Source organism: Ambystoma mexicanum, chromosome 10, assembly GCF_040938575.1.
Source record: "Ambystoma mexicanum isolate Mex_15411 chromosome 10, UKY_AmexF1_1, whole genome shotgun sequence".
In the NCBI taxonomy this organism is placed as follows: Eukaryota; Metazoa; Chordata; class Amphibia; order Caudata; family Ambystomatidae; genus Ambystoma; species Ambystoma mexicanum.
This window is the reverse complement of record NC_090932.1, coordinates 1,542,895,034-1,542,918,025: the sequence shown is the minus strand read 5'-3', so window position 1 is coordinate 1,542,918,025 and position 22,992 is coordinate 1,542,895,034. Positions and strand designations below refer to the sequence as shown.

General features: G+C 45.8%; 2 protein-coding genes across 3 annotated transcripts in view; one reads left to right on the top strand and one right to left on the bottom strand.

Moving 5' to 3' along the window:
* POP5 (POP5 homolog, ribonuclease P/MRP subunit) overlaps positions 1-5,679 on the top strand; it is a 155,961-nt gene extending 150,282 nt beyond the window's left edge. The window contains exons 4-5 of the mRNA XM_069619774.1: positions 4,993-5,076; positions 5,198-5,679. Of these exons, the coding sequence (XP_069475875.1) occupies positions 4,993-5,076; positions 5,198-5,292 (179 nt within the window). The 3' untranslated portion in view covers positions 5,293-5,679. The remainder of the gene's footprint in view (positions 1-4,992; positions 5,077-5,197) is intronic.
* Positions 5,676-22,992, bottom strand: part of RNF10 (ring finger protein 10) — a 776,216-nt gene continuing 758,899 nt past the window's right edge. For both annotated transcript variants that reach the window (XM_069619770.1, XM_069619769.1), the window contains one exon: positions 5,676-6,644. In XM_069619770.1, the coding sequence (XP_069475871.1) occupies positions 6,577-6,644 (68 nt within the window). In that variant the 3' untranslated portion in view covers positions 5,676-6,576. The remainder of the gene's footprint in view (positions 6,645-22,992) is intronic.

Genomic DNA, 22,992 nt, shown 5'->3' with positions numbered 1-22,992 from the left:
TTGCTGGGGCCGTAGCCGCCTGCACCACCAAACTCTCTGGAGTGGGGTGCGTAGACAAGTAGCAGGGGTCGCCACTGGCTGGACAGTATTTTTTCGGTAGTGACTTATTCAGTGCCGGGACACACTCCGGAGCAGTCCAAGCCTTCGCCACCCTTCTTTGTAAGGCCACGTGAAATGGCAGCACCGGGTCAGTGGGTGGACCTTGGTCCAATATATCCGTCAGGTCATCCTGCAGAAAATCCACAGGTGGCGCAGACCACCCCAAGTACTCAGTCACCCTCGACATGAGATGCCTGTACGAGGACTCAGCATGTGTACCAGGCTCAGGCCTGCCAAATTCAACCTCCGGAGAGGTGTCCAGACCACTGGCGTCATGTAAAGACTGACGTAGGTCTTCCATCTGGCTGTGACCAGACAACAGGTCATCAGGAACCTCAGGAGGTACAATCCCCTCCTCATCTGACCCTTCTTCCACCTCTGAGATGTAATCCAAAGGCTGGAATAAATCCCTGGATGAGGGTACAGAAAAAGGCTCAAACACAGGTCTCACTGATTTACTCCGGGCCTTCCTCCACCGTCCTAAGGGGCACCTCCGGTAAATCCTCCTCAAAAAGGCATCAAGGGCGCCGATGGAGTCTACGTCAACTGAGGCGCCGATAACTTCGACACCGGCTTCGAGGCCGGAGCCCGAGCATGTCATTAGACGGCCTTGGCGCCGATGGCGTCGACAACTTTCTCAGAGCCTCGAGAGAGTCCCTCGACAGACATGGCGCAGACGGCGTTGATGCCTTCTTAGAAGGCCTCACAGGCTCAGACGGTCTCGAGGGCGTCGAGGACTGGGCCCTGGCTTGGCTATGGCAATCAACCTTTTCCGATCGGGACCTCGACGACTCCCGATAATTGCGCCGACCCGAAGGCGTGCGAGCGGTGGCCCTAGCACGTTCCCTGCCGGCTTCTCGAAGGCACGGACGGAACGTGCCCTGCAATTTGAAAATCGCCATCATCTCCTTGCGAAATGCCTCCCATTCTGCCGGTGATGAATGCTTGTTGGGACAAGCCACCCGCCGTCTGGCGGAGTCCTCGGACGAGGAAGGCGACCGGTGACTGCTCTTCTGCGAATGCCTAGAAGAGGCAGAGGAATGGTGGGAACCACTCTGGGGCCGAGACGCCCTGGATTTATGCCGACGCAGAGAGTCGCCCCCTCGAGTCGTTGGTCGAACGCCCAGCAGATTTCGACTTACAGGTTTAGAAACTTTACCTACCGACAATTTCTTCTTCCGCTCCCTCAAGGCCTTTGAGGTCTGGGACTGGCAGTCATTGCAGTCGTCTGGCGTGGCTCTCACCCAGGCACCAGAGACAGACGTTGTGCGGGTCTGTAATGGACAGTTTAGCACCACAGTCCCGACACTTTTTGAAGCCGGACTTCGGGGTAGAAGACGACGAAGACATATTCTCAAAGTTACACAAAGTAGAAGAATCTAGCGTGCCGAGATTCCGAGGCGAACACGTTAGCAGAAAAAAACTGAACTGAGGCTACAGGCGCCGTGTGTCCTATTTATAACATCCGGTGACGTCGACCCTCGACGGAGGCCCTCGAGGACAGCATATCGACGCAGGACGCCTACACCAAAAAGTTTTCCGAGGCAGCACAGCTGTGGTGATTGTCAGATGTGGAATACGTCGGAGGACACAATCCCCTCGAAATATTTTTAACATAATGCTCCCACTTTTAAAAGGTGGCTATTTAACTGACTTGATGTAAAAAAGTGTGAAGAATGCAGTATCCTAAAATGATGCAGACATCACATCTAATAACTGAGCAAAGCAAGGCCAGTATAAGCAGTCCACAGTGCCATAAATTGCACCGTCAAGTTCAAGAGAAAAAGTGACAAGACTATCTGGTTAATTTGTCCACAACGCTTTTACAATTAAGGAGCTGCTCTGAGAGCTCTTGCCATGGAGAAATGGGGGAAGAGGAACAAGCAGCACTGACAAAGGCAACAGTTTTAGCTTTCGTGTTGACATGGGACAAACATTTTCCGGACACTGCCATAAGATGACAACTGTGGGTAAACACTACCTAGGCATCCGATAGCAGTGCCTGGGGAAATGTCCATTTAATACAAGAGCAAGCATTGTCAAAGCCAACAGTTTTGGCTACTGTAGAAAAGGAATTCTGTGCAAGCAACTGATGCAAGACCACCTTGCTTCTATATCAAGTGGCTGAAGGCACACTTGGTTAAGACATTCCACCAGGAGCTCATTTTATAGTTGCAATAAACCCTTTGACTCCGCTGGCTGCTTAGGAATAACACCGGCAGGCCCAATACAGCACAAAGTTTGGGGTTACCACACAATACAGCTAACAGGATGATATGTTTTGGGCATGGCAGAGATGGCCCTGGGTATTTAGCATGGAAACACAGGGTTCTAGATTGCTGGGAGCTATTTAGCTCCTGCTTCTAGCCCAGGAGAGCCTAGTTAGACTAAAACCAACAGCTACCAGGAGCTATTTTTGGCTCCTCAGGCCAACTGGTGCCATACAAACATACCAATGCGACAGGAACTGTTGACTGTTTGGGAGTGTGCATAAAGAAGCTTTAGAACATCTAGAAGAAACTTAACGCATAATGCATCATTGAAAACAGTTGCAGTTTGCATCTCGTGTGCAATTTAGATTTGCAGTATCCCATTTACTCTGGTGCCCCAGTGGCAGCTCCTGCCAGACACCCAGAAGCTAGTTCAGCTCCTGCTCATCCAATCTCAAACCTTGCAAACGTGTATATAATGAGGGAACCATTAAACTAAGGGCTATGGGGCACACTACACAGCACAGTTAAAGAAAAAACACAACCACCATCAGCTTTACTGTACGTCACTGACTCAATATCCATTATGTAGAACTGATCACGCACCTACCCATCACTGTTGGGGGGGGGGGGGGGAGTGGGACACAATATGCCATATTCCAGACGAGCATCTACTGATCGAACACTACAGTGGTGACGAGCACAGTATTACATAACGTTTATACCACCTTTTTCCCCCTCTTCCTATGCACTTGCGCGTTCTTTAATGTCTGGGCCTAGTAAGATCGCTGTTTTGGTTCTCCCCTGTTCCCACCCTTTGCCTGGTCACGCTCTGAAACACTTGTGTACGAGCGTGCTAACAATAAAATATAATTTCATATAGTAGCGCTAAATCGGGCAAGTGCTTTAGTTTCCTCATGCATTCATTTTTTTGCGCAGCTTGAACTTCCTACCCAAATGCATTCTCTCACCAGATATCGGACTCGCAGATGTTACACCATTAATGTAGTAGCAGATTGAATAGGGCTGACTGTTTTTGGTAGTGCGTGGCCACATCAAGGTTAATGAAAACACGCACGGTGGAAGTAGGCGGCGCTAGTGATAACATTGGACTGCACACCCTGGCACTAGAGGTGAGAAATTTCATAACCAAGTTTGAGCCAAGCCATTTATTTTGACAAAAATTAATGACTGCAAGAGTCGCTGCTTTGAGAAGGCTGCTGCTCCACCACGAGGGAGGACTTTCTTCTCTTGCCTCTGTGGCGAGATGCACAAACAGGTCAGCCAGACATGCTTGGCCCATTGCCTTCATTCCCCATAGGTAGATTGGGAATCGTGTGAAGGAGTGTAGATGAATAACTGGGCCCGAAAAGCGTGCCTGCCAGATGGGCCACTTCCCCAGTAGGCCTTACCCTAGAGACCTTGAGATAAGATTCTTGTGCTCTTTTTTTAGCTTTTTCCAGAGAATCCCTTCTCAAATAATACCAAGTCCTCCAAGGGCTTGTCAATTAAGCTACGTCTTTTCACCACTTCTGCTCCTGCCACCTGGTGTCCAGCAGTTTCTGCTATAGCGAAGGCCTCCTTAATTACTGCAGTTGCTATACCCACCTGCACCCTAACTAGTAAGGTACAGAGCCGCTCTGAGGAGGCTGTGTAGTTCGTCAAAGTATCTTATTTTATCTGGCCATCAAGGCCATGGCCTTGTGAACCCGTTAGCTATATGCAGCTGTGGTTGCCATTTTCCGACCCATTTCTTTATCTCTTTCTGGAAGCTGCTCTGAGTGAGGCATCAGCCAATTTTCTAGTAAATACTAAGCAGCAGCCTGGATTGAGCTGGCCTGGAATATATAATGGGTCTGAAGGACCAGGTTTGCATTTTCTTCCAATCCACACATTAACCGCTGTATTTGAAGTTTGTTTCAAAAGGGGAAAATGCAAGATATTTAACTGATTGCATTCAATGGGCTGCAATGTGACACTTGTTTTTTTTTTAAACAAATCCTCTATAAAAGCTGTCCTCAGACTTGTGTCTAGATACCAAACCTTGCAGCTGCTCTATGGTAGCTATGCATCTGCAAAATGATCCTCATTAGGTGAATTAAGGGGTGGAGAAGTTTTCTGCAATGCCTCGCTTATTCCTCCATGTTCTCCATCAAGTGGTAGCTCACTCCATGCCTTGCCTCCTCCTTCCTGGCCTTGGAGGCCATTGCAGTGGAAACAATCTACCCTTTTTATCTTTTATAGTTGTTCGCTGGGATATGGGTAAGGGCTAAAGGGTGTTCCAACGTTTGCTCTTCGTTACCTCCCAAAAACATATCAAATATGGTAGTGTGGCAGGTCTCATCCCAAACTGCCTTGCTTAACCAGATCGGGACTCCAGTTTGAACAGTGGAGCTTCATCCTCTTGTTGGAGATATTTCCTGATCCTCTTGTTATTCATCTGAAGAGTTTTCTTTTGGAGGGATGAGGCTAGGACCAGCCTACATCAGTGTAAGATATGTCCCGAGGACATGCCTTAGGTGTGGAGGAGAATTACTTGGGGCCAGGCATGGTCTTTGTATTCTGACATTTAAAGAGGAGCACTGGAACCTAGGTTCTGGAAGGTCTTCCTATACCAGACACAGTTTAGGAAAATCCTCCTAAAGAGTAGTTCAGCTCATTCCTATCACTTTCTTTTTTACAGGTACAATACGCACAAGCCAGAAGTTCCTGATCCAATATAACCAGAAGCAGTTGTTGGCGTTACTACAAAACTGCACCAGTCAAGGTACTTTTAGTTTCGCCATTAACTCGGATTGTTATGTGCACATGTAATAAATCAGCCTGGTCCTAAACAGGTTATTTGTAGTATTCTCTATGCTAGGTAACTGAGTAAAATCTCATTTCAGAAGAGCAGGATTCTATCCAGAGATCGATCATGAGCTGTTCCCATCACGATTCAGAGGAAGAAGATTCTCAGAGTGAAGAAGTAGAGACAGATTAACGATCAGCCCATCACATGACTGGCCAGCTCTTGAGATTCCGGATGTGAAGATTTGAGCAACTATGCATTTGAGATTTACTACCTGCTGTATGCAATATTTGTTATGATGTCTGCAGTGTAAATTACACATGTTTAACCATCCAAAAGGACTTATTGCTATATGGTGAAGCCATACCAGACTGCATTATAAAAAAAAGCTTTTCTGCAACACGAATACTGTTGCTATTCTTGCAATTTACAGAATGGTTGCCAGATTTCAACCATCAGGTGCCTAGATGTTTGCATATACTGGACAATGTAATGAATAAACCAATAAAGCTTCAACTTCATGCCAGTAAATTAAGATGTGTACTAATCATACCATTAAAAGCTTCTGAGACTGCTCAATGACATTTTATCTTTATTGAAACTCAAGTTACAACTTTTAAGTATCTTTGCACATCAACTTCTCATAAGCAATTAGGCTGTTAAACAATCCCAACGAGTATTAAGAAAAGAACTTCAGTTTCCAAAAGCATTTCTAAGGTCTTCCAAATAAACTGCAATCCGATTAAGTAGTTCCCCGATGTTAAAATGGAAGTGTTTATTGTATCCCACCAATCACATAAGCACACTCCAAGAGCAATTTAAAACTCGGTGAAAATGTGCATTTGTCAGAAAACCTCTTGGAACAATATGGCCCCAAACAAGCAAACCGCAAGAGAGATTTCTCCACTTACAATATACCATATACATTTTTGTCCATTAGCTAAGGGAAGTGAATCTTGTGGAGGTCCAGTCCTGAAGTAATGTGCGAACAATGACATTACTAGCAGACTGGAAGTTCAAATCTGAAGCCAGCAATACAAAAAAGAGGGGGTGGGATGTTGGCAGGGGATTCTTTAGTTTGTTGGACATCTGATTCAAGAAAACCTAAAAAAATAAACAATAAACCCTTGTGGCACCATCTTCAGATCTCATTAATCTGACAAAAGAAAATCAATTTAAATTCCTCAAACTGAACTAATTCAAGAAAAAGCAGCAACGAAAATCAAACTAGTGACATGTGGAATATGGATAGTACGCCCTCTGTGATTGACTAGGGAGTTTTGTTCCCAGGAAGGAGAAGGCATAGTCACTCAATAGTAGAAGGAAATTAGATGATTTCAGAAGGTTTGCAGGGCATACGCCCCTTTCGTTCGAGAAACTAGGTTTTGACTTTTTCATTGCGACTAGACTATAGTTGCAGGCAGCTCACAAGGGAACGGCATCGGGCCTTGAGGACAAGTGAATGTCTTTCTGTGGTCACTTTGTGTGGACAATGGAAGTACTGAAGAGAAGTTTCTTCTTCTGTTTCTTTCTTTTCTTCCCTCCTGTAGAGAAAAACAGTTGTGCATCAATATATAGCTACGGTTTCTAGATCATTTTATAAAATAAACTTCAGATTCAAGACAACGGTTTTCCTGGAGCCACAAGTTACAGTTCAGTAGAATTACAATCTGAACTTCATCACTCTGGTTAGCTCAATGCAAATACAAAGTACAATTGAATAAAAATAGTTAGATTTCTCCAACATTGTCTGATACACCATACAACTACAAAATCCAAATGTATTTTGAATGCTCCATCACTAAAAGGAGAAACTTTCACAGAACACTATCAAGTCAGGATAGTGAAAGCATGCAGATTTTAGAGGAGTGAGAATACACTCATAGATACAATTCAGCCAAATTGACTTGTTTTTCCTCACATCAGACAAACAGTCCACTGTAACCCATTCAATGATATTGCATTTCGCAATTGACCAAAGTCACCACGTTTGACTGAGCCAGCTAATATACATGTAATCAAGATTAAGTCATGGAAAAAAGCAAACCAGCTAAATCCGGTGCTTAGCACATTTGGATCTGAAATTGATCATTAGCCTCTTTCCTGATTGATGCAGCTAGCCCTGCATCGCTGCACACAAGACTGACAAACACTGAAGATGCAACAGAGTGTCAATGATCAACAAGATTGAGCCAGAATTTCTAACCTGGGGATTCCAGGACCAGTTTTGCTTTCCACCCCTTTACCACGTCTTTTACCACTTCTAATTGCCCTAAGCTGTCCCTCTGGCCTCGAGTAGAAATTCCTTGTAAGGGAGTCTCTGCCATTCCCATAGACATGTATTGGGGGTCCTCCTGCTGTGTTGCTTCTTCCTCTGATGTCTGGGTACAGCTTCAGACATCTGAGACACTTGGTCTTTCCTGGGGTTAACAATAGCAGCATCTGCACTGTTCGGGTCGATCAGACTTCCCTCCACTAACGCAGATGGCCCTTTAGCTTTCTTCCATTCAAATCCTATGAACTTACCAGGCACTCTCCTGAAATTGACCAAGCACTTACCTGCCCTGGACATTTTTCCTGGATCCCCTAGAAGTCAAGTGATCTCGCAACCAAATTTGGCATTTTTGATTCTTACCAGTCTTCATATGCATTTCTTCCATGAGACTTTAAGGGTAACATTGTAACTATTTCTAATGACTAGTTATTTTTCACTGGAAAAGTATGAATTGGGGGTTGGAAGCCTTAGGCTATGGTTCACAATCGATTCATTACACCCCCCCCCCTTGCCAATATTATATGTGCCTGCTAATCATAACTTTTATAATGACCTAGATAATTCAAATGGATATAGATTACTGTTTTAGGCCTTAAGGATTTCATTTTACATATTATTCCTGTTTGGTAAAGTTAGGGCCTTCCACATACACTAGGTTAGGTTGCACCTTTAGGAAAGTGAACGTAGTTGTACTTAGCTGCTTATGTTTTCGGATTCCCCAATGCTCTCCACCCAGTTATTTTATGTTGGTTTCTCACCTTGTAGATGGCCACATATAGTCATTGGGGTTAAGAGTCCTTGTATAGGCATTACTGATTTTAGAATATGCTAGTATTTCTTTTATACTGCATCAATACCCAAATGACATATTTGAAGTAATAGTTGTATAAGTTACTTTATTAAAGGGATATATTTCAGTATATCAGTGTAGTGTATTTTCAAGAGCAGGGGTCTGCAACCTGTGGCTCCTGATGTTTTGGACGAGGACTCCCACAATTCCCTCAAATACTATAGATTATGCCAGCTGGGGGAGTTTCAAACCAAAACATCTCTAAAGCCAAAGGGTACAGAGCCCTGTTGTAGAGTTTTGTGTGGACTATTTGGTCCTGTGTCAACCTACTACCCTTACCCGAGAGCCTTGTCACTTTGGGTATGTTACCTAAGCTTAGAGGTATGGTTTCACTTTGTCAGGTGTGTTAACATTGCCTCGAAGGTGTAGCATCCTCTTGCGGTGGTACAAAACTGCCTTAAGATAACTGAGAAGAGTAAGGTAGACAATATCACTTAGTCCGAAGTTGCTAGAACCCAATAGACCAAGGGGTGGAGTGGGGGGGGTGATATGTAATTGCCCCCAGTTGGGGTTGCTAGGGAGATTTGTTTACTGAGGGATGCAAGCACATCTATGCTAAATGTTGTACTGTTGCCAACCACAAGATAGACCAAAATCATTTTTGCGGTAGCAATGGCAGTGCAGTCTTTGCTTCACTTAAGGGAGGGCAGAACCCAAGAGAGAACACTACACTGAAAGAATACACTATTACAGAATTGTGCAACAAGTTAACAGACGGTCAAATAAGAAATACAGCCAGAAAACAACATATGTATAAAAACAGGGACTTAAAGTAGACCCTTTCCACTCCTGAGCAAATGTAAGTCTTACACCTAGTGGCAAACGCAGTACATTATAATGCTAGAGTTGGGGAGAAAAAAAGGATTCTTAAAAGCAGACAGGCAAGGCGGAGTGGTAGAGACCAACTGGTCTGCTTTTACCTGCGTGTGACCCTGGTGAGTTTTTTTTTTATTTCTACTATCTGAAAGAGGAGCTGCAGCGACAGTGCTGGCAAGTTATTTTATTTATTTTGAAGCTTATATAACACGCCAAGCCCTAAGGCATCTGGGTGCTTTCTTACACAGTGAAGAGATTACAGTTGTTACAAAGCGAGTACAGGGCAGGCAGAGTTAAGATAATGGCATTTACAAAAAGATGGCGTGAGCATAACATACAAAGTTTGAGTTCAGGTAGGAGCAGGAGGGTGTGACGAGCTAGGTGAGAAATCCATTCCTAGCGCAGAGCGCCGCACGGAGTGATCAAGACCGAGTGGCCTGCAGGTGTTTGCGGTGGACCAGGATGAGTTGGTTTGCCAACTTTTCAGGAGGCGCCGTCGCTTGACTGATCCCATCTCCGCCGGGTAACTCCTTAGTAATTTCCTGGTAGCTCTGCAGAGTTAACCAGTATAACATGTCACGAGAATTTTAATTGCAAAAAATTGCAAACCCACTCTGTTGTGAGCTCCGCCACGCCAAACTTATCTGATCGAAATAAGGTTGGCGGGGTCAAGTTCGGGCCCTTGGTTGAGTCAGAGGCTCCGGGCACATAAAGTGTTACCCCTACAATGATTTTAAAAAACAATGTTAACAGTTGTCTCAGAAAATGCTTTGGCTATGGGATCCGAGGAAAGCCTTCCTACAGTTATTTTTGATGGGAATATTCATGGAGAGGTGGTTCTGGTACAGGCCATTTGCACGGACCTCTGAATCACGAGAGAACACCCAGCTGATATAGCACTGCAAACAACATTTACAGAAATCCTACAAATGTCCTGCTAAAATAGTTCTACCCAGGCAAGCAAGGTTAGAACGCAAGCATCTAAATGCCACCCCGATTGCTGGAGAGAAGATGCACTTTTTTCCACGAGCCGGGACGAGCACAGAAATCTGACACCCATAACTAGTAAAGGCGAACTTGTGTGGGGGGGGGGGGGGGTGATGAGCTACTGATCGATGGCAGTATTTTAGAATGTGCAGGAAATACCGGCTGCTTTGCAACTGAGGCTGAACAGCTGGAAATAAATGGCATTAATGAAGAACCAATTGCAGCAAGGCAACTTAATGCTTCAGTCTCAGAAGCTTCTATCTCTACAATTGAATGCACATCTCGCCCCGTTTCCTACGGCTCCCCATCTCAATTACTTAAATTATTATCCACCAATACATCTTTTCAAGACAGAGGCCTTTAAATGCCATCCTCTGCAACACACACTAAAAGAATCGGATGAGCAAATCAGGCTTTCATCCCCCTCCATCTCCGCTTTGAATTCCATCCCGAGTACGTAGATTCCACTATACGAAAACATTTGGGATGAAGTGCAAGCGCTCACACTTATTTTGAGCGAGCTTTATGTGAAAAATTGATATTCTAAGCAGTTTGACTTTGCGTTCAAAACGGACAAGTCAGAGAAGGATTGATAAATGTGCAGAGACGCATCCTCAAAAACTGTCAGAAGTCAAGGGTGAAATTAGCATGAATGGTAGTAATTTGTTTGAGTCATGCCATGAATGTTAGTGAATGTGGTGTAAAGAGAAATCCTGTAAAAGTGGCAGACCACACCAAACAAATCAAACAAAATCAGAAAGTATGGATCTAGTAAAATTCTCAGGGCCCTGCGCTCTCAATTAATGACGCGCAGTGTTCTAATGACCACAAGAAACAGCTGTGGACATTGGCGCAATTACTATACAGACAGCATCTAGGCCGATTGAGAGCGCAACTGTCTTGCTGAATCTTTACTCCGTAGCGAGCCAGCCATTCAAATTGCCGATCTGGCTAACGAAACCATTGATTTGGTGGATATATTGAATGAAGTTTGGCCAGCTCAGCCAACTCCGACTACTAGAACTAATATGGTATCTATAGCCTGTGACACACAAGAGACCACCATAGTTCCATTCTTAGCAACTACAGAATCCGGGTAGACTCCCCCCCCCCCAGGGAAACGGTTACCAGAGCTATACAAAAACTATTTTTGTGGAAACTATGATGAATTAGAAGTAATGAAAGTTACAGCCCTGCAGAAAATTGTTAATCAAGACCCCGGTTGCTTTGCAGTCACCGGAGGGTCATACAGTAAATTGTGTCATTATGCAGAGCCACCTATGCAGTACAGACGCACCCAGGTGAATGACCACAAAAGTAAATACTGTTCAATGGATGCCCATTTTTGACATGAAAAAAACCCACATCAGATTGTAAAAAAGATGAGTCAATCTATAGTAGTGGGTGAGGAAACTGGAACATCGTCTAAGAATCAACCAGTGCTTGCCTTGCAGTGTCTCTCAAAAAATAAGTGGTAATAAGATTGCCAGGGAGGAGCAGGAATGGTTGTTGCGTCTCCTCAGACCAGTGAATAATTCTAGTAAAACTAACAATACTAAACGGCATGCATCACAGGTTTTCAATCCCACATTAAAAAAAGCAGACCACAAGAGTATGCCTGGAATAGCTAAAAGATGTGTCCTGTTTGAATCAAAGTGCGAGTTGAATTCTGAAGTCCTTTTGAATCGCACAGGCATCTTTAAGCTGCTTCATGAAGTACTGGCGGCTGAGTGTATTTCTACATGATTTGGACTACATAATGTAATAAGGTTAACTAGCATGAAACCGTTGTGGTGGAGGAAAATGCTGATCGTGATGGTTGGCAGCATTTCTAAAACGGGAAGCTGCTAAGTCCTTCGCTATTGTTCCATCCCTCTGATGCAAGGGGAGGGCCAATTGCTAGTCTGAAATACAAGAGGGTATAACAGCTTTTTACAAAGCAAATTGTTCAGTTCGATTTTTGAAGAAAATGATATTGTCCTTCAGGAGACATGGCTTACTCGTCAGATCTGGGTCAATGGTCAGACTGGAGGGAGACCATCTGGTGGCCTTCAGATTGCTGCCAAGAACTTAAAAAAAAAAAAAAATCAGAAAGCTGACTATCCAAGTGTGTTCCAGGAATTCTGTGTGAAATAGAGATTGGCACCCAGACAGGAAATATGATAATTCCGATTATTTATCTTTACTGGAATTCTGTAATTTGCTCAGTAAATTAATTTATTGGAAACCTTTCAGAAATTATGGGGGACTGGTTGATTGATCATGAATCAAACTATCATTGCAGGAGATTTTAATTCTGTTTACAAGATGACCACAAAAAATAAAATTAACAGTAATGGGCGCAAATGGAGACTATGGTCCGGTGATTTGGATTTATTGAGGGCAAACAGTAATAGAGGGAGATCTGAAAGCCAAGGTTACAAAATCAACTATAATGTATTACATAGATTTCTCTAGATCTATATATATAATGCATGCTTCTCTATGAAAATTCAAGATTCCCAAGCCAGCGACCATAACAAAATGATTGTGAAATTGTACTTGAGAACTGTAACTAAATCATCCAGTGAGCACACTAGTTGGTTTGTTAACAATGCTGGCAATCGGATCAGAACATTAAGAAAGGAGGATCTACTCTTAGACGGGAACTGACCGACTTTGTTCAAGAGAACGCTATTGAGGTCCTTGAACAGGTCTGTACCAGCCAAGGTTAAGAACTTTCTGTGGAATAGAGACGCCCTTGAACCAGCAGGAGTTAATGCCTTACCTCATTGTCACAAATTTAACAAAGCAGTCTGGGTTAGGAAAAGGCTATACAGACAACAGTTGTGTCAATTCAGGTTATGCAACGTTGATAAGATCTATAACCCAAACAAAAACCAACTGATGAGATTGTATAAAAATTGATTACGCCTGCATACATTTGCGCTAGTCCAGGCTGACTGGGAGCAAAGGCTGCATACATTAACGATAGATTTTTTGGATTTTGGTCAATAATGCTACTCCATCCACAGATTATGTTTCAATTGAACGCAGTGACTGAAGACCCATGGCGTGTCCATTGGAACAAAATGAATGGTAATATTGGTGAAGCTATAGTGTCTATTCAGAGTGCATGGGTCATTCCTTTTGCTAGAGAAGACCTTGAATGCCCAATTCTAAAAAGCATCAAACTCCGCAGCATCCAGCCCAAATGGTCTAACGGGATTCTAAAAGAAAATGAGGAACTGTGGTACACCTTGCTTTCCAAAAATATTTTTGCCACCAGAACCATGCCTGTAACATGGAAGCTCTCAATTATACCCATATTCAAGAATGGCGATAAATCGGTTCCAGTGAACTATCGCCTTTCTGGGTGCGAATAGCAAGATCTTTTCTGCATTGGTTTTGGAGAGTGTTGAATAATGGATATTGGATCAATTTTGAAAAAGACCAAGACAGGAATGGGTACACATCTAAATGGGAGTATCTTAACAACATGAAGAGAAAAGGTTTGGGTCACAAAGAGCGCCTCCCTCTATAGTACTGGTGGACTTCTCCAAGGCTTTCGACACGGTTAACTGCAAAATTATGGTCTACAGCAATACTGTGGGGCATTCCACCAGCCCTCTTGGCCATCCTTGAGTACATCGACGATGACTCCGGAGTTCACATTCTTGAAGAGGGACACTTGAATGAGATCAAGCTTACACGAGATCCAAAGCAGGAATGCATTTTGGATCCCTGTCTTTAATTTATACTTAGCAGATTAGGAGGTCTCACTCGAAAAAGCAGCTTTTGCTAGTCCCAAATTGGGAAATAATATCTTGTGAATGGCTTATGCAGACAACGTCTTGCTTGACCAAACCCCGCATGGCCCTCCAAAGATTACAGAACTCACTAGGGGAATATGTGAATCATAATGAATTATTAATCAAAGAAAGTCTAGTGTCCTGCACCTCACCAGGAATGCAAAAATAAAAATGTGGATTCAAATGGTCACTAGAAGAAATTCAGATTCCATTGGTGAAAGAAGTATCTTGGTTTCCCACAGTTGGCCAATTCTAGGGCTCAGACCGATATTTATAAGTTGGAGGGTAAGGCCAATTCATTAGCATACCAGATGAAAAACATTTTGGGTCAATATTGTAAATTTCCGATAAAACCCCTTCTAAAATTCTACATAGTTAAGGTTGTACCTACACTTCTGTACGGCAGCGAAGTGGAGCCGGTTTGTTACAAGCTAGTTAGAGGGTAGAATATGGAAGCGTTCATTAAATCTGACCACCTAAATACTGATGCCCTCATATTTGAACTGAGTCTCCAATCCCTCCAAGCATGGTTCAATTGGCGCGTTTTAACTGTGTGGTATATGATATGACATTTATAACACGCCTGCACACACGTGTTTATAGGTGCGACAAGACAAGGAGGGGGTGGGGGAACAAAGGGCAGACAAAAGACTGATCTTACTAGGCCTTGTGTCATTCAGATCGTGCAAGGGGAGAGGAGCAGTGGCAGTGGAGAGGGAAAGGAAGAAGTGCAAGTAACTCAATAAGTGCAGTCAGAGGGTGGCTCATAAGTGTAGCAATAAAGGACTGTAGGGTTGCAGATACTGACCCTTAAGTGCTATGGGAGCCCAGAGGCAGTGCAAGGGCAACTGAACATAAAGAAGCCTGGGCCCGAGTTCAGAAGGTAGCCAGGTGACCAGTGCGTGGAGTAGTCAGGTACATCAGCAGGGGAGAGCAAGAGAGGAAGCAGCAGCAAAAAGGAAGGTCTTGAGTTGCTTCCAGAACCGTAGGTGGTTCTGCTCAAGTTTGAGAGAAGCAGGGCGGCTGTGTCAGAGGGAGGCCCCCCACTCTTTGCTTAGTGACACGTCTGTCCCTCAGAGTTGGAGGACGTTGAGCGGAGAGCTAAAGACAACAAGTTACTTACCCATGGTAACTTTCTTTCGACTGGATGTTCCTTCTACGTATTCCTCATCTTGATATTTCCATATCCAGCTTCAGAATCTTTTTTCCAGCGGAGGGCACTGCATGTATTTGTCGACTTGATGTCCCCCGGAGGCCTATGTCTCGATGTCAACACCATCGATGGTATAAAGCGTGCGCAGCAACAGTTGGCTTCAGTTCCGGTTTTTAAAGCATGTATAGGATAACATAACCGACAGTTAACTTCTCCTGAACGAGCTTAGACTGCAATCACATGGAAAATTCTACTGCGGGGCAGCTTGGGAGGGGCGATGAGGAATACGGGGGAGGAACATCTAGTCGAAGTAACGTTACCATGGGTAAGTAACTTGTTCTCCAAATGGATTGTGTCCTCCCACGTATTCCTCCTCTTATGACAACCTCCCAAAGCACTGCAAGTATTCTTGGAGGAGGGAGTCAGAATGTTCAAGCTCATAATTTCAGAGTTTCTTCATAGGTCTTTGTGCACAGAATGTAGCACTGTCTTTCCAAATAAACCTTCTCGGCTTGAGGAAGAGTCCAGATTATAATGTTTGGTAAAGGTGTGTACGGACAACGATGTGGCAGCCGCACAAATATCCCCAATTGGGACACTTTTCTGTAATGCAGAGGAGGTAGCCATGCCCCTGGTTGAATGAGCTCCAAGACCCTCCAGAGGATCGTTTCCTGCTAATATGTAGCATTCCGTTATTCTCAATATAACCCATCTTGACAAGGTTTACTTGTGGCTGTGTAACCTACAAAAAGTTGGTAATCGCGTCTTATCTTAGACATCCTTGAGATGTAAAATGCAGTGCACGCTTTGGATCAAGCCTGTGTAACCTCTCCAGGATGAGGAGGATGCTAAAATGAAGATAATTCTATCTTCAGAGTTAAATGGAACGCAGACACAGTTTCAGGTAAGAAGGTTGGTTTCACCAGGACAAGAGCTGAGGTTCACTCACCATTCGGGCTGATGTAATGGCCACTAAAAAGGATGGTCTTTAAGGTTAAACAACCTAAAAGGACAGGTATGGATAGGCTCAAAAGAGCACACAGAAAAGTTAATACTAGGTTGAGGTCCCAAGTTGGGACTTGGGGAAATGTATTTGTCAATTCTTTTAAGAATTGTATCACAAGAGGAATCTTGAACAGACACCTCTTCAGAGGAGCGCTAAAAAATGGTGCGCTGCAAGATACCCCTTGAGTGTACCATCCTGGAGCCCAAAGTCAGCCAGGTGTAATAAGAATAACACAATTGGTGTACTGCATGTAAACTTATCTTTATTCTTATCCCTACACCAGCGGTACAAGGAGATTGTTGCTGGCCTTCTAGCCGAAAGCAAAACCTCCATTACGTCTTCAGGGGGGTCCCAATCCTTGTATCGCAACCTCTCAGAAACCATGCGTGAGGGTTGTTAGTCTCTCACTCTCACATATATGGACATGTCTAGAAGACCCGTTACCGCATCCGTCCTCCTGGCCCAATTCGGAGCAATTAGGATCATGGATTTTCTGAACTTTCTCAACCTCCTGATGACTTGAGGAATGACAGGACTGGAGGAAATGCATACAGGAGTGGAAACTCCTCCCAGTCCACTACGAAAGCGTCTCCAAGAGCTATTCTTAGGGGAAATTCCCTTCAGCAGTACGGTTTGCACTTCCGAATGACACCGGTCGCAAACAGAGCCACTTTGAGGGGTTCCCCAAAGGGTGAAGATCTCTTGAAGGACTTCCGGAGCTAGCTCCCACTCATGGGAGACTGTGCTTTGCCTGCTCAGAGCGTCCACAGTTGTGTTCTCCTCTCCGGCTAGTTGAAGTGCTGTTAGGGAGATTCCTTCATGAATTGCCCAGAACCAGAGCTGCATTGCCTCTCTACACAGTGGTAGTGACCCTACACCACCTCTCTTGTTGAGGTAGTACATGGCCACCGTGTTGTCAGTCATTATCAGGATGTTCATTCCCTGCACAGAAGCCAGAAAGGCCTTCAGCACTAGTCTGATTGCCCTCGGCTCCAACAGGTTGATATGTAGTTTTGACTCCGATGGAGACCATCGACTGCGGATTGTCGGGCCATTGGTATGCACACCCCACCCTGTGAGTGAGGTGTCCGTTACTACCTTTATCTCCGGCTATGGTTGCCAAATAGGTTCTCCCTTCAAAATGTTGTCCTTGCAGGCCCACCACATGAGATCCTGAGTGACTGTTTGGGACCTGAAGGAGATCTGACCTCCTGCCTGAGATTTGAGACCATTGAGTCCTGAGAGCCCGCTGGAGAGATCTCATTCTCAGATGCGCCTCGGGCACCAGAAAAATGCAGGATGCCATGAGGCAGAGCACTCAAAGTTGAAGGCCGGGAGACGCTGGGCACTTTGGAATTTGGTGACCATCTGCAGAATGTCTTGAGCCCTCACCTCTGGTGGTAAGGCTTTTCCCGGTGATGCTCCTAGGACTGCCCCAATGAATATGAGCTTTTGAGATGGTATCATGCGAGACTTCTTGAAATTGAGGGAGAAGCCCAGTCTGTCAAGGGAGTGACAGGTGGAGCTGAGAAGTTCCAGGGCCTGTTTGGGGGAACGTGCCCTGATCAACCAATTGTCCAGGTAGGGGTAGACGTGAATCCCCCCTCTCCGGAGACTCGCTTCCACCACCACAATTAACTTGGTGAAAACCCTCGGGCGGAGGTCAGCCCAAATGGCAGAACTCTTAACTGATAATGAGACCCGACAACAGCGAACCTTTTATATCTTCTGTGTTTGTGATGGATTGTCACATGAAATTAAGCATCCTGAAAGTCCAATGATACCATCCAGTCCTGAAGCTGGACGTCCTGAAGGATCTGAGAAAGGGTAACCATCTTGAACTTGTCCTTCCTCAGGAACTTTTTTAAAATCTTACGTCCAAGATGGGTCGCAATCCACCGTCCTTTTTTGGAATGAGAAAGTACGGGGAGTACCAACCCTTGTTCCTCTCCGCTACAGGTACTGGTTCTATAGCACCTTTCTCGAGCAGGGTTAATATTTTATCCTGCATAAGGAGCGGATCTGGATCTTTGAAAGAGCTGTTCCCCGTTGGATGACTCGGAGGCTTTTTTAGAAAGGGAATGCAGTAACCCAGGGCAACTGTTTCCAATGCCCATGCATCTGAAGTAATGCCTTGCCACTATTCCAGATGCAGTGACAGTCTGCCGCCCACTGGGGTCTTGTGAACTAAGACCATAGAGGTTTAACGGTGGCTGGAGTAGTGGCTGATGGTAAAACAATCGCTGCCTGAGCGGTTCTAGTACCTCTTCCCTGTCCACCACAGGGAAATCTTTTCTGATCTTTTTGATTGGACAGTCCTCTTCCCCTTCCAACTGAGGAGTAAACGCGAACGGACCTACCCCTGGCCGACCCCTTTCCTCTGATCGACCCTCCCAGGTCCAACTTGGGTCCTTCCTTTCATCTATCTCCCTCTCTACCTGTGGTGTTCCCCAGGGGTCTAACCTCTTGCCCTAGCTTTTCAACCATTACCTGGCAACTCTCGCCCACTGCATTGCCATTTTCTGCTCAAATTTCCAGTGCTACGCTGACAACTCATTTTCAGGCTGCCTTCGTCCACCTCCTCTCTACCTCATCTGTGATTGCCTAACTGCTATTCAAGATTGGTGTGCCACCAACGATCTTTGTCTGAATGGCAGCAAGACGGAGATCCTCATCGGCACACTTCCACCATCCTTTCCCCTCTCTCTGGCCGGCCGCCCTTGGCCCTCCTCCTACACCCACCTGCAAGGCTAAGAACCTCTGGGTCATCTTTGACTCCACACGTTCCTTCTCTGCCCACATCTGATGTCTCTAAAAAGTAAAACTTCCTACTGCACCTTCTCGGAGGTACTCAGCCTTTCCTCTCCTTCCCCCAGAAGCTCATGGTCTCCCAAGCTCTGGTTCTCTCTAGGTTAGACCGCTTTCTAAATCTACCTGCCTCTACGCTGCACCCTCTGCAACTAATCCAGAACAGGACTGAGATACTTGTCCTTGGCCTCACGCCCTGGGATTGCATCTCTCCAGCTCTGAAACCTCTTCATTGGCTCTCAGTGGATGCAAGGCTAAAATTCAAAACCCTCTACATTGTTCACAAGGCTTTCTGGGGTCTGGGCCCAAAATACCTTCAGCTATCCCTCCGCAAATACCTCCCCTCTCGAGCTCTTCTCTCCTCCAACTCCCTCAGGGTCAGGTGTTTTTCAAAGAAACAAGCTGGGGGTAGAACTCCGTCTTCGGCTAGGACCTCCCTCTGGAACAGACTCCCTGCCACTCTGAACTTTAGGAGAACCATCTTCGGTTCCAGAGCACCTCAAGACCTTCCTCTTTGCTTCTGCCTTCACCCCCCCCAAACCCCTTCCCCTGCTGATCTGTTCTCTCTTGCACCATGCACCTGGCCACCCTCTGTCCTCCGGGCCCAGGTACCTGCACACCCTGCCACCCTCCCGCACGGTCTCTGTGCCACCCCTTGCACTGGGGTCAGTACCCATACAGTCCCCCCCCCACTTTTTCTTCCTGCACTTAGACCTACCCTGTCTACTGCCTTAAACCCAGCACTTGCCACTTCCTGGCTGCACTAACACTGTTTATCATTTATCTGTTTCGCCTTTGCTCCGCACTTTCCACTTCACCTCCCCTTCCATGCACTTTTCCCCTCTCCTTCTCCCATGCACTTGCGCGTTCTCAATGTCACGGGGCCTAGTAGGAATGTTTTGTTCTCCCTTGTCCCCCTCCCTCACCCAGCTCTGAAACACTTGTGTGCGAGCGGGATATAAATAAAATACAAATTCAATTCCAAGGTGTGCCGGTGGGGCAGTTTTGTGGCTGTCTAATAGCAGCATCAAGCGACTTTGCTGCCGCTTTAGAGGTCTGTAATTCTCTATGCTCAGCCTTGCTACCAAATAAATGTGTACCATCAAAGGGCATGTTAAGCAATCTGGACTGCTCATCTGGAGCAAAACCAGACAAATCTGTGCATAACTGTACTAGCCGCCATGGACCCGCTGATGCAGTCAGTGTCGAGATCTGTCTGAAGGGATTTGCACATTGCATCTTTCCCATCCTTGAATAGATTTAAAAATCCGTCCCTTTCCTCCCCTTCGGAGATATGATCAGCCGCCATTGCTACACATTCCCAAATAGTGAGAGTGAATCTAGCCAACGTGCACGTAGCATTTGCACCATACTTCCCGTAGAGAAAACCTTCTTGGCCCAAGCACTGTAACGCTCGTCATCTGTCAGGGGCGGGGGGCGGCCAGGGGGGAATAGTTGGGTATGCGTTCTGTTTAGAGGTTGATGTGGCAGCTTGTACCACTAAACTTTCAGGAGTGTGATGCTTTAAGTAACTGGGGTCACCCTGTATTTAGATGTCAATTTTTTATTCACTGCTGGAATCCATTCTGGTGTCTCCCAATTTGATCTCACTGTCCTTTGCAATGCCACATGAAAAGGAAGAATAGGGTCCTCCTAGAGTCCCTTATCTATGAGGTCAGATCATCCAGGTCGTATATTGGTGTTGGTCTTTTCCACCCCATATACTCTACCACCCTGGATATTAACGGTCTATAAGACCCTTTAGCATGGTCAGTATGGTCTGGCCTCCCAAACTCCAATTCTGGTGATGGATCTAGCCCACTTGCATTCTGCAGGGACTCCTGTACATGTTTTTGTCTTGATCCCTCTGAGATTAAAGGCTAAGGCACCCCAGGTGTTCCATATTAAAAAACAAAATGTTGTGAATCATCCAAAGAATGTTCTGCCACCTCATAAATCGAAGAAAGGGACTAAAAAAAAGTCCTTTCTTGGCAATGGTGTATACACCTTTTCTGTGATCCTCAATGGCGATGGTGGCGCTGAGGGCTTCGACAGTCAACATCGATGAGTTGTTGAACGCCTTTGGCGTCGAGGACCTGTACGATGAGTCTTTCGGTGTGGATGACTTCTTCCTCGAGGAAGATTTGTCCGCGTCCTTTTTCTTGTCAAGTTTTTTGACCTGGGTAGGGCTTTCATGAGTTTGGGGGGTGGGTGTGGGGGGGGGGGGGGAGGGGGGGTGTCAAAGGCGCATTCTCAAAAGCATCATTTTTATTCTGAACTTCTCCCACTCGGCTGGAGAGGCCGATTTTGTCGGGAATCTGACCCGTCCTGGGGAGGAACTCGACGATGAAGACAGCTACCTATGGTTCCTTTTCCTCGACAGTCGTGAAGATGACAAGTGCTGAGAACCACTGACTGACCTCGATCTGTCTTTTTACGAGGAGAATATTTTTTTTAGTGGTCTCAAAACACTTTGACAGGATCGATGGGGATTTTGACCTACCTGCCGCTAATTTTCCTCTTCGCTCTTTCAGGGCTTTCGCTGTGATAGATAGGCAGGCCTTACAGTCGAGGGTAGCGTGAGAGGAACCAAGGCACCACAGACACCCGATGGGAGTCCGTAAGGGACATCTCTGCCCCACAAGCTTGGCACTTCTTAAACCCCGATTTCGTTGTCAGAGACAGAGTATATTATTGTGAAATGGCAGAATCATCTAAGATTCTCGATAGGGAACCGAAGCGTTCCGTATCCGAAGCAATAACTTTAGTGGAAAAACAGAACTAAAGCCAACAGTCGCTGCACGCACTTTATACCATCGATGACAAAGTGCCGTAGCTGGATATGGAAATACCATAAAATGAGGAATATGTGGGAGGACACAATCCATTCGAAAGAAGATGTTTAGGAAGAGAAAGTTGGATGTAGTGCAGTCCCAGTCCCCATAAAGCCTTCTAGACTATGCAAAGAGTCTTGTACTTGATCCCCGCAGACACAAGGAGCCAGTGAAGAGATTTCAGAGCTGGAGAGACACGATCCCTGGGCTTGAGGCCAAGAACAAGTCTAAGTCTTGTAGTCCTGTTCCCGGCCAGACAGTCTGGTATGAGAGAAGGAGCAGAGGTGGCTTGAGGGGAGCCTGAAAGAGCTGGGTGTCATCTGCATAACAGTGAAAATTGGAGCAGAAAGTAGCGATGCAGTGGGCAAGAGGTGCCAGATAGTGGTTGAAAAGCCAGGGCGAAAGGTTAGACCCCTGGGAAGCACCACAAGTACAGAGCGTTAGAAGAGAGTAAAGACCCCCGTTCGACCTGGGAGGATTGGTCGGTGAGAAGGGAGGTCAACCAGGCCAGAGAGCAGGTCTTACAGGTGTTCAGGAGAGCAGGTTCTGTGCTTCTGGCAGCTCTAAAGCCAGACTGGTAGTCGTGGAGACAACCAACAGATTCAGTATGCAGATTAAGCTGAGAGATGGCCAGCTGTTCCAGGGGTTTACCCAGGAAAGGAGTGATGGAGATTGGGCGATAGTTAATAGTTAGCCGGAGAGGAATAATTGGCAGAGGGAATCTTTAGAAGGGTATGCACAAGGGAGTGCTTGGAGGTGTTGGAAGGGGGGGGGGAGGGGCGGACGTGGCATAAAAGTGATTGCAGAAATCTGCCAAGAAGGCTGGAGCATGGGTGTGGATGTGGTCCTTGATGGTTCTGGATGTGGAGAAGAGAACCTGCTTTGATAAGACTTTCATAGATCAGCTTGATCTAGAAACATTGTCAGGGGGTAAAGGGAGAGGAGGAGAAACTGCCATAGACGGGCCAGGAGTGGTGGAGAAGGAGGTGGTGGTGGTAAAGAAAGAGGGTGGAGAGGATATCCTGAGCTTTAGTGGTGAAATGAGAAGCCAAGGCTGTGCAGAGGGCCTGGGAGGGAACAGGTGAGGTAGAGACTGCAACAGGATTGGCAAACTCCTAGCAGATTTTGAAAAGTTCGACCGGGTTGTTAGATGCCGCAGGCTTGGAGAGGACAGTCTGTACTGCCTTTGGAGCAGGTGGCAGGCCAGTTTGTCAGAGGGTGCGCCTGATGCCCTCCACTTCCTCTCAGCCACCCTACACTTGCGTTTAAGGGTGGCGAGGTCGGAATCGTACCAAGAGTTACACTTGGATGTGAGCTTCAAACGGATCCTCATGACAGGGGCAAGGACATCCAGAGTGTTAGCGATAGAGAG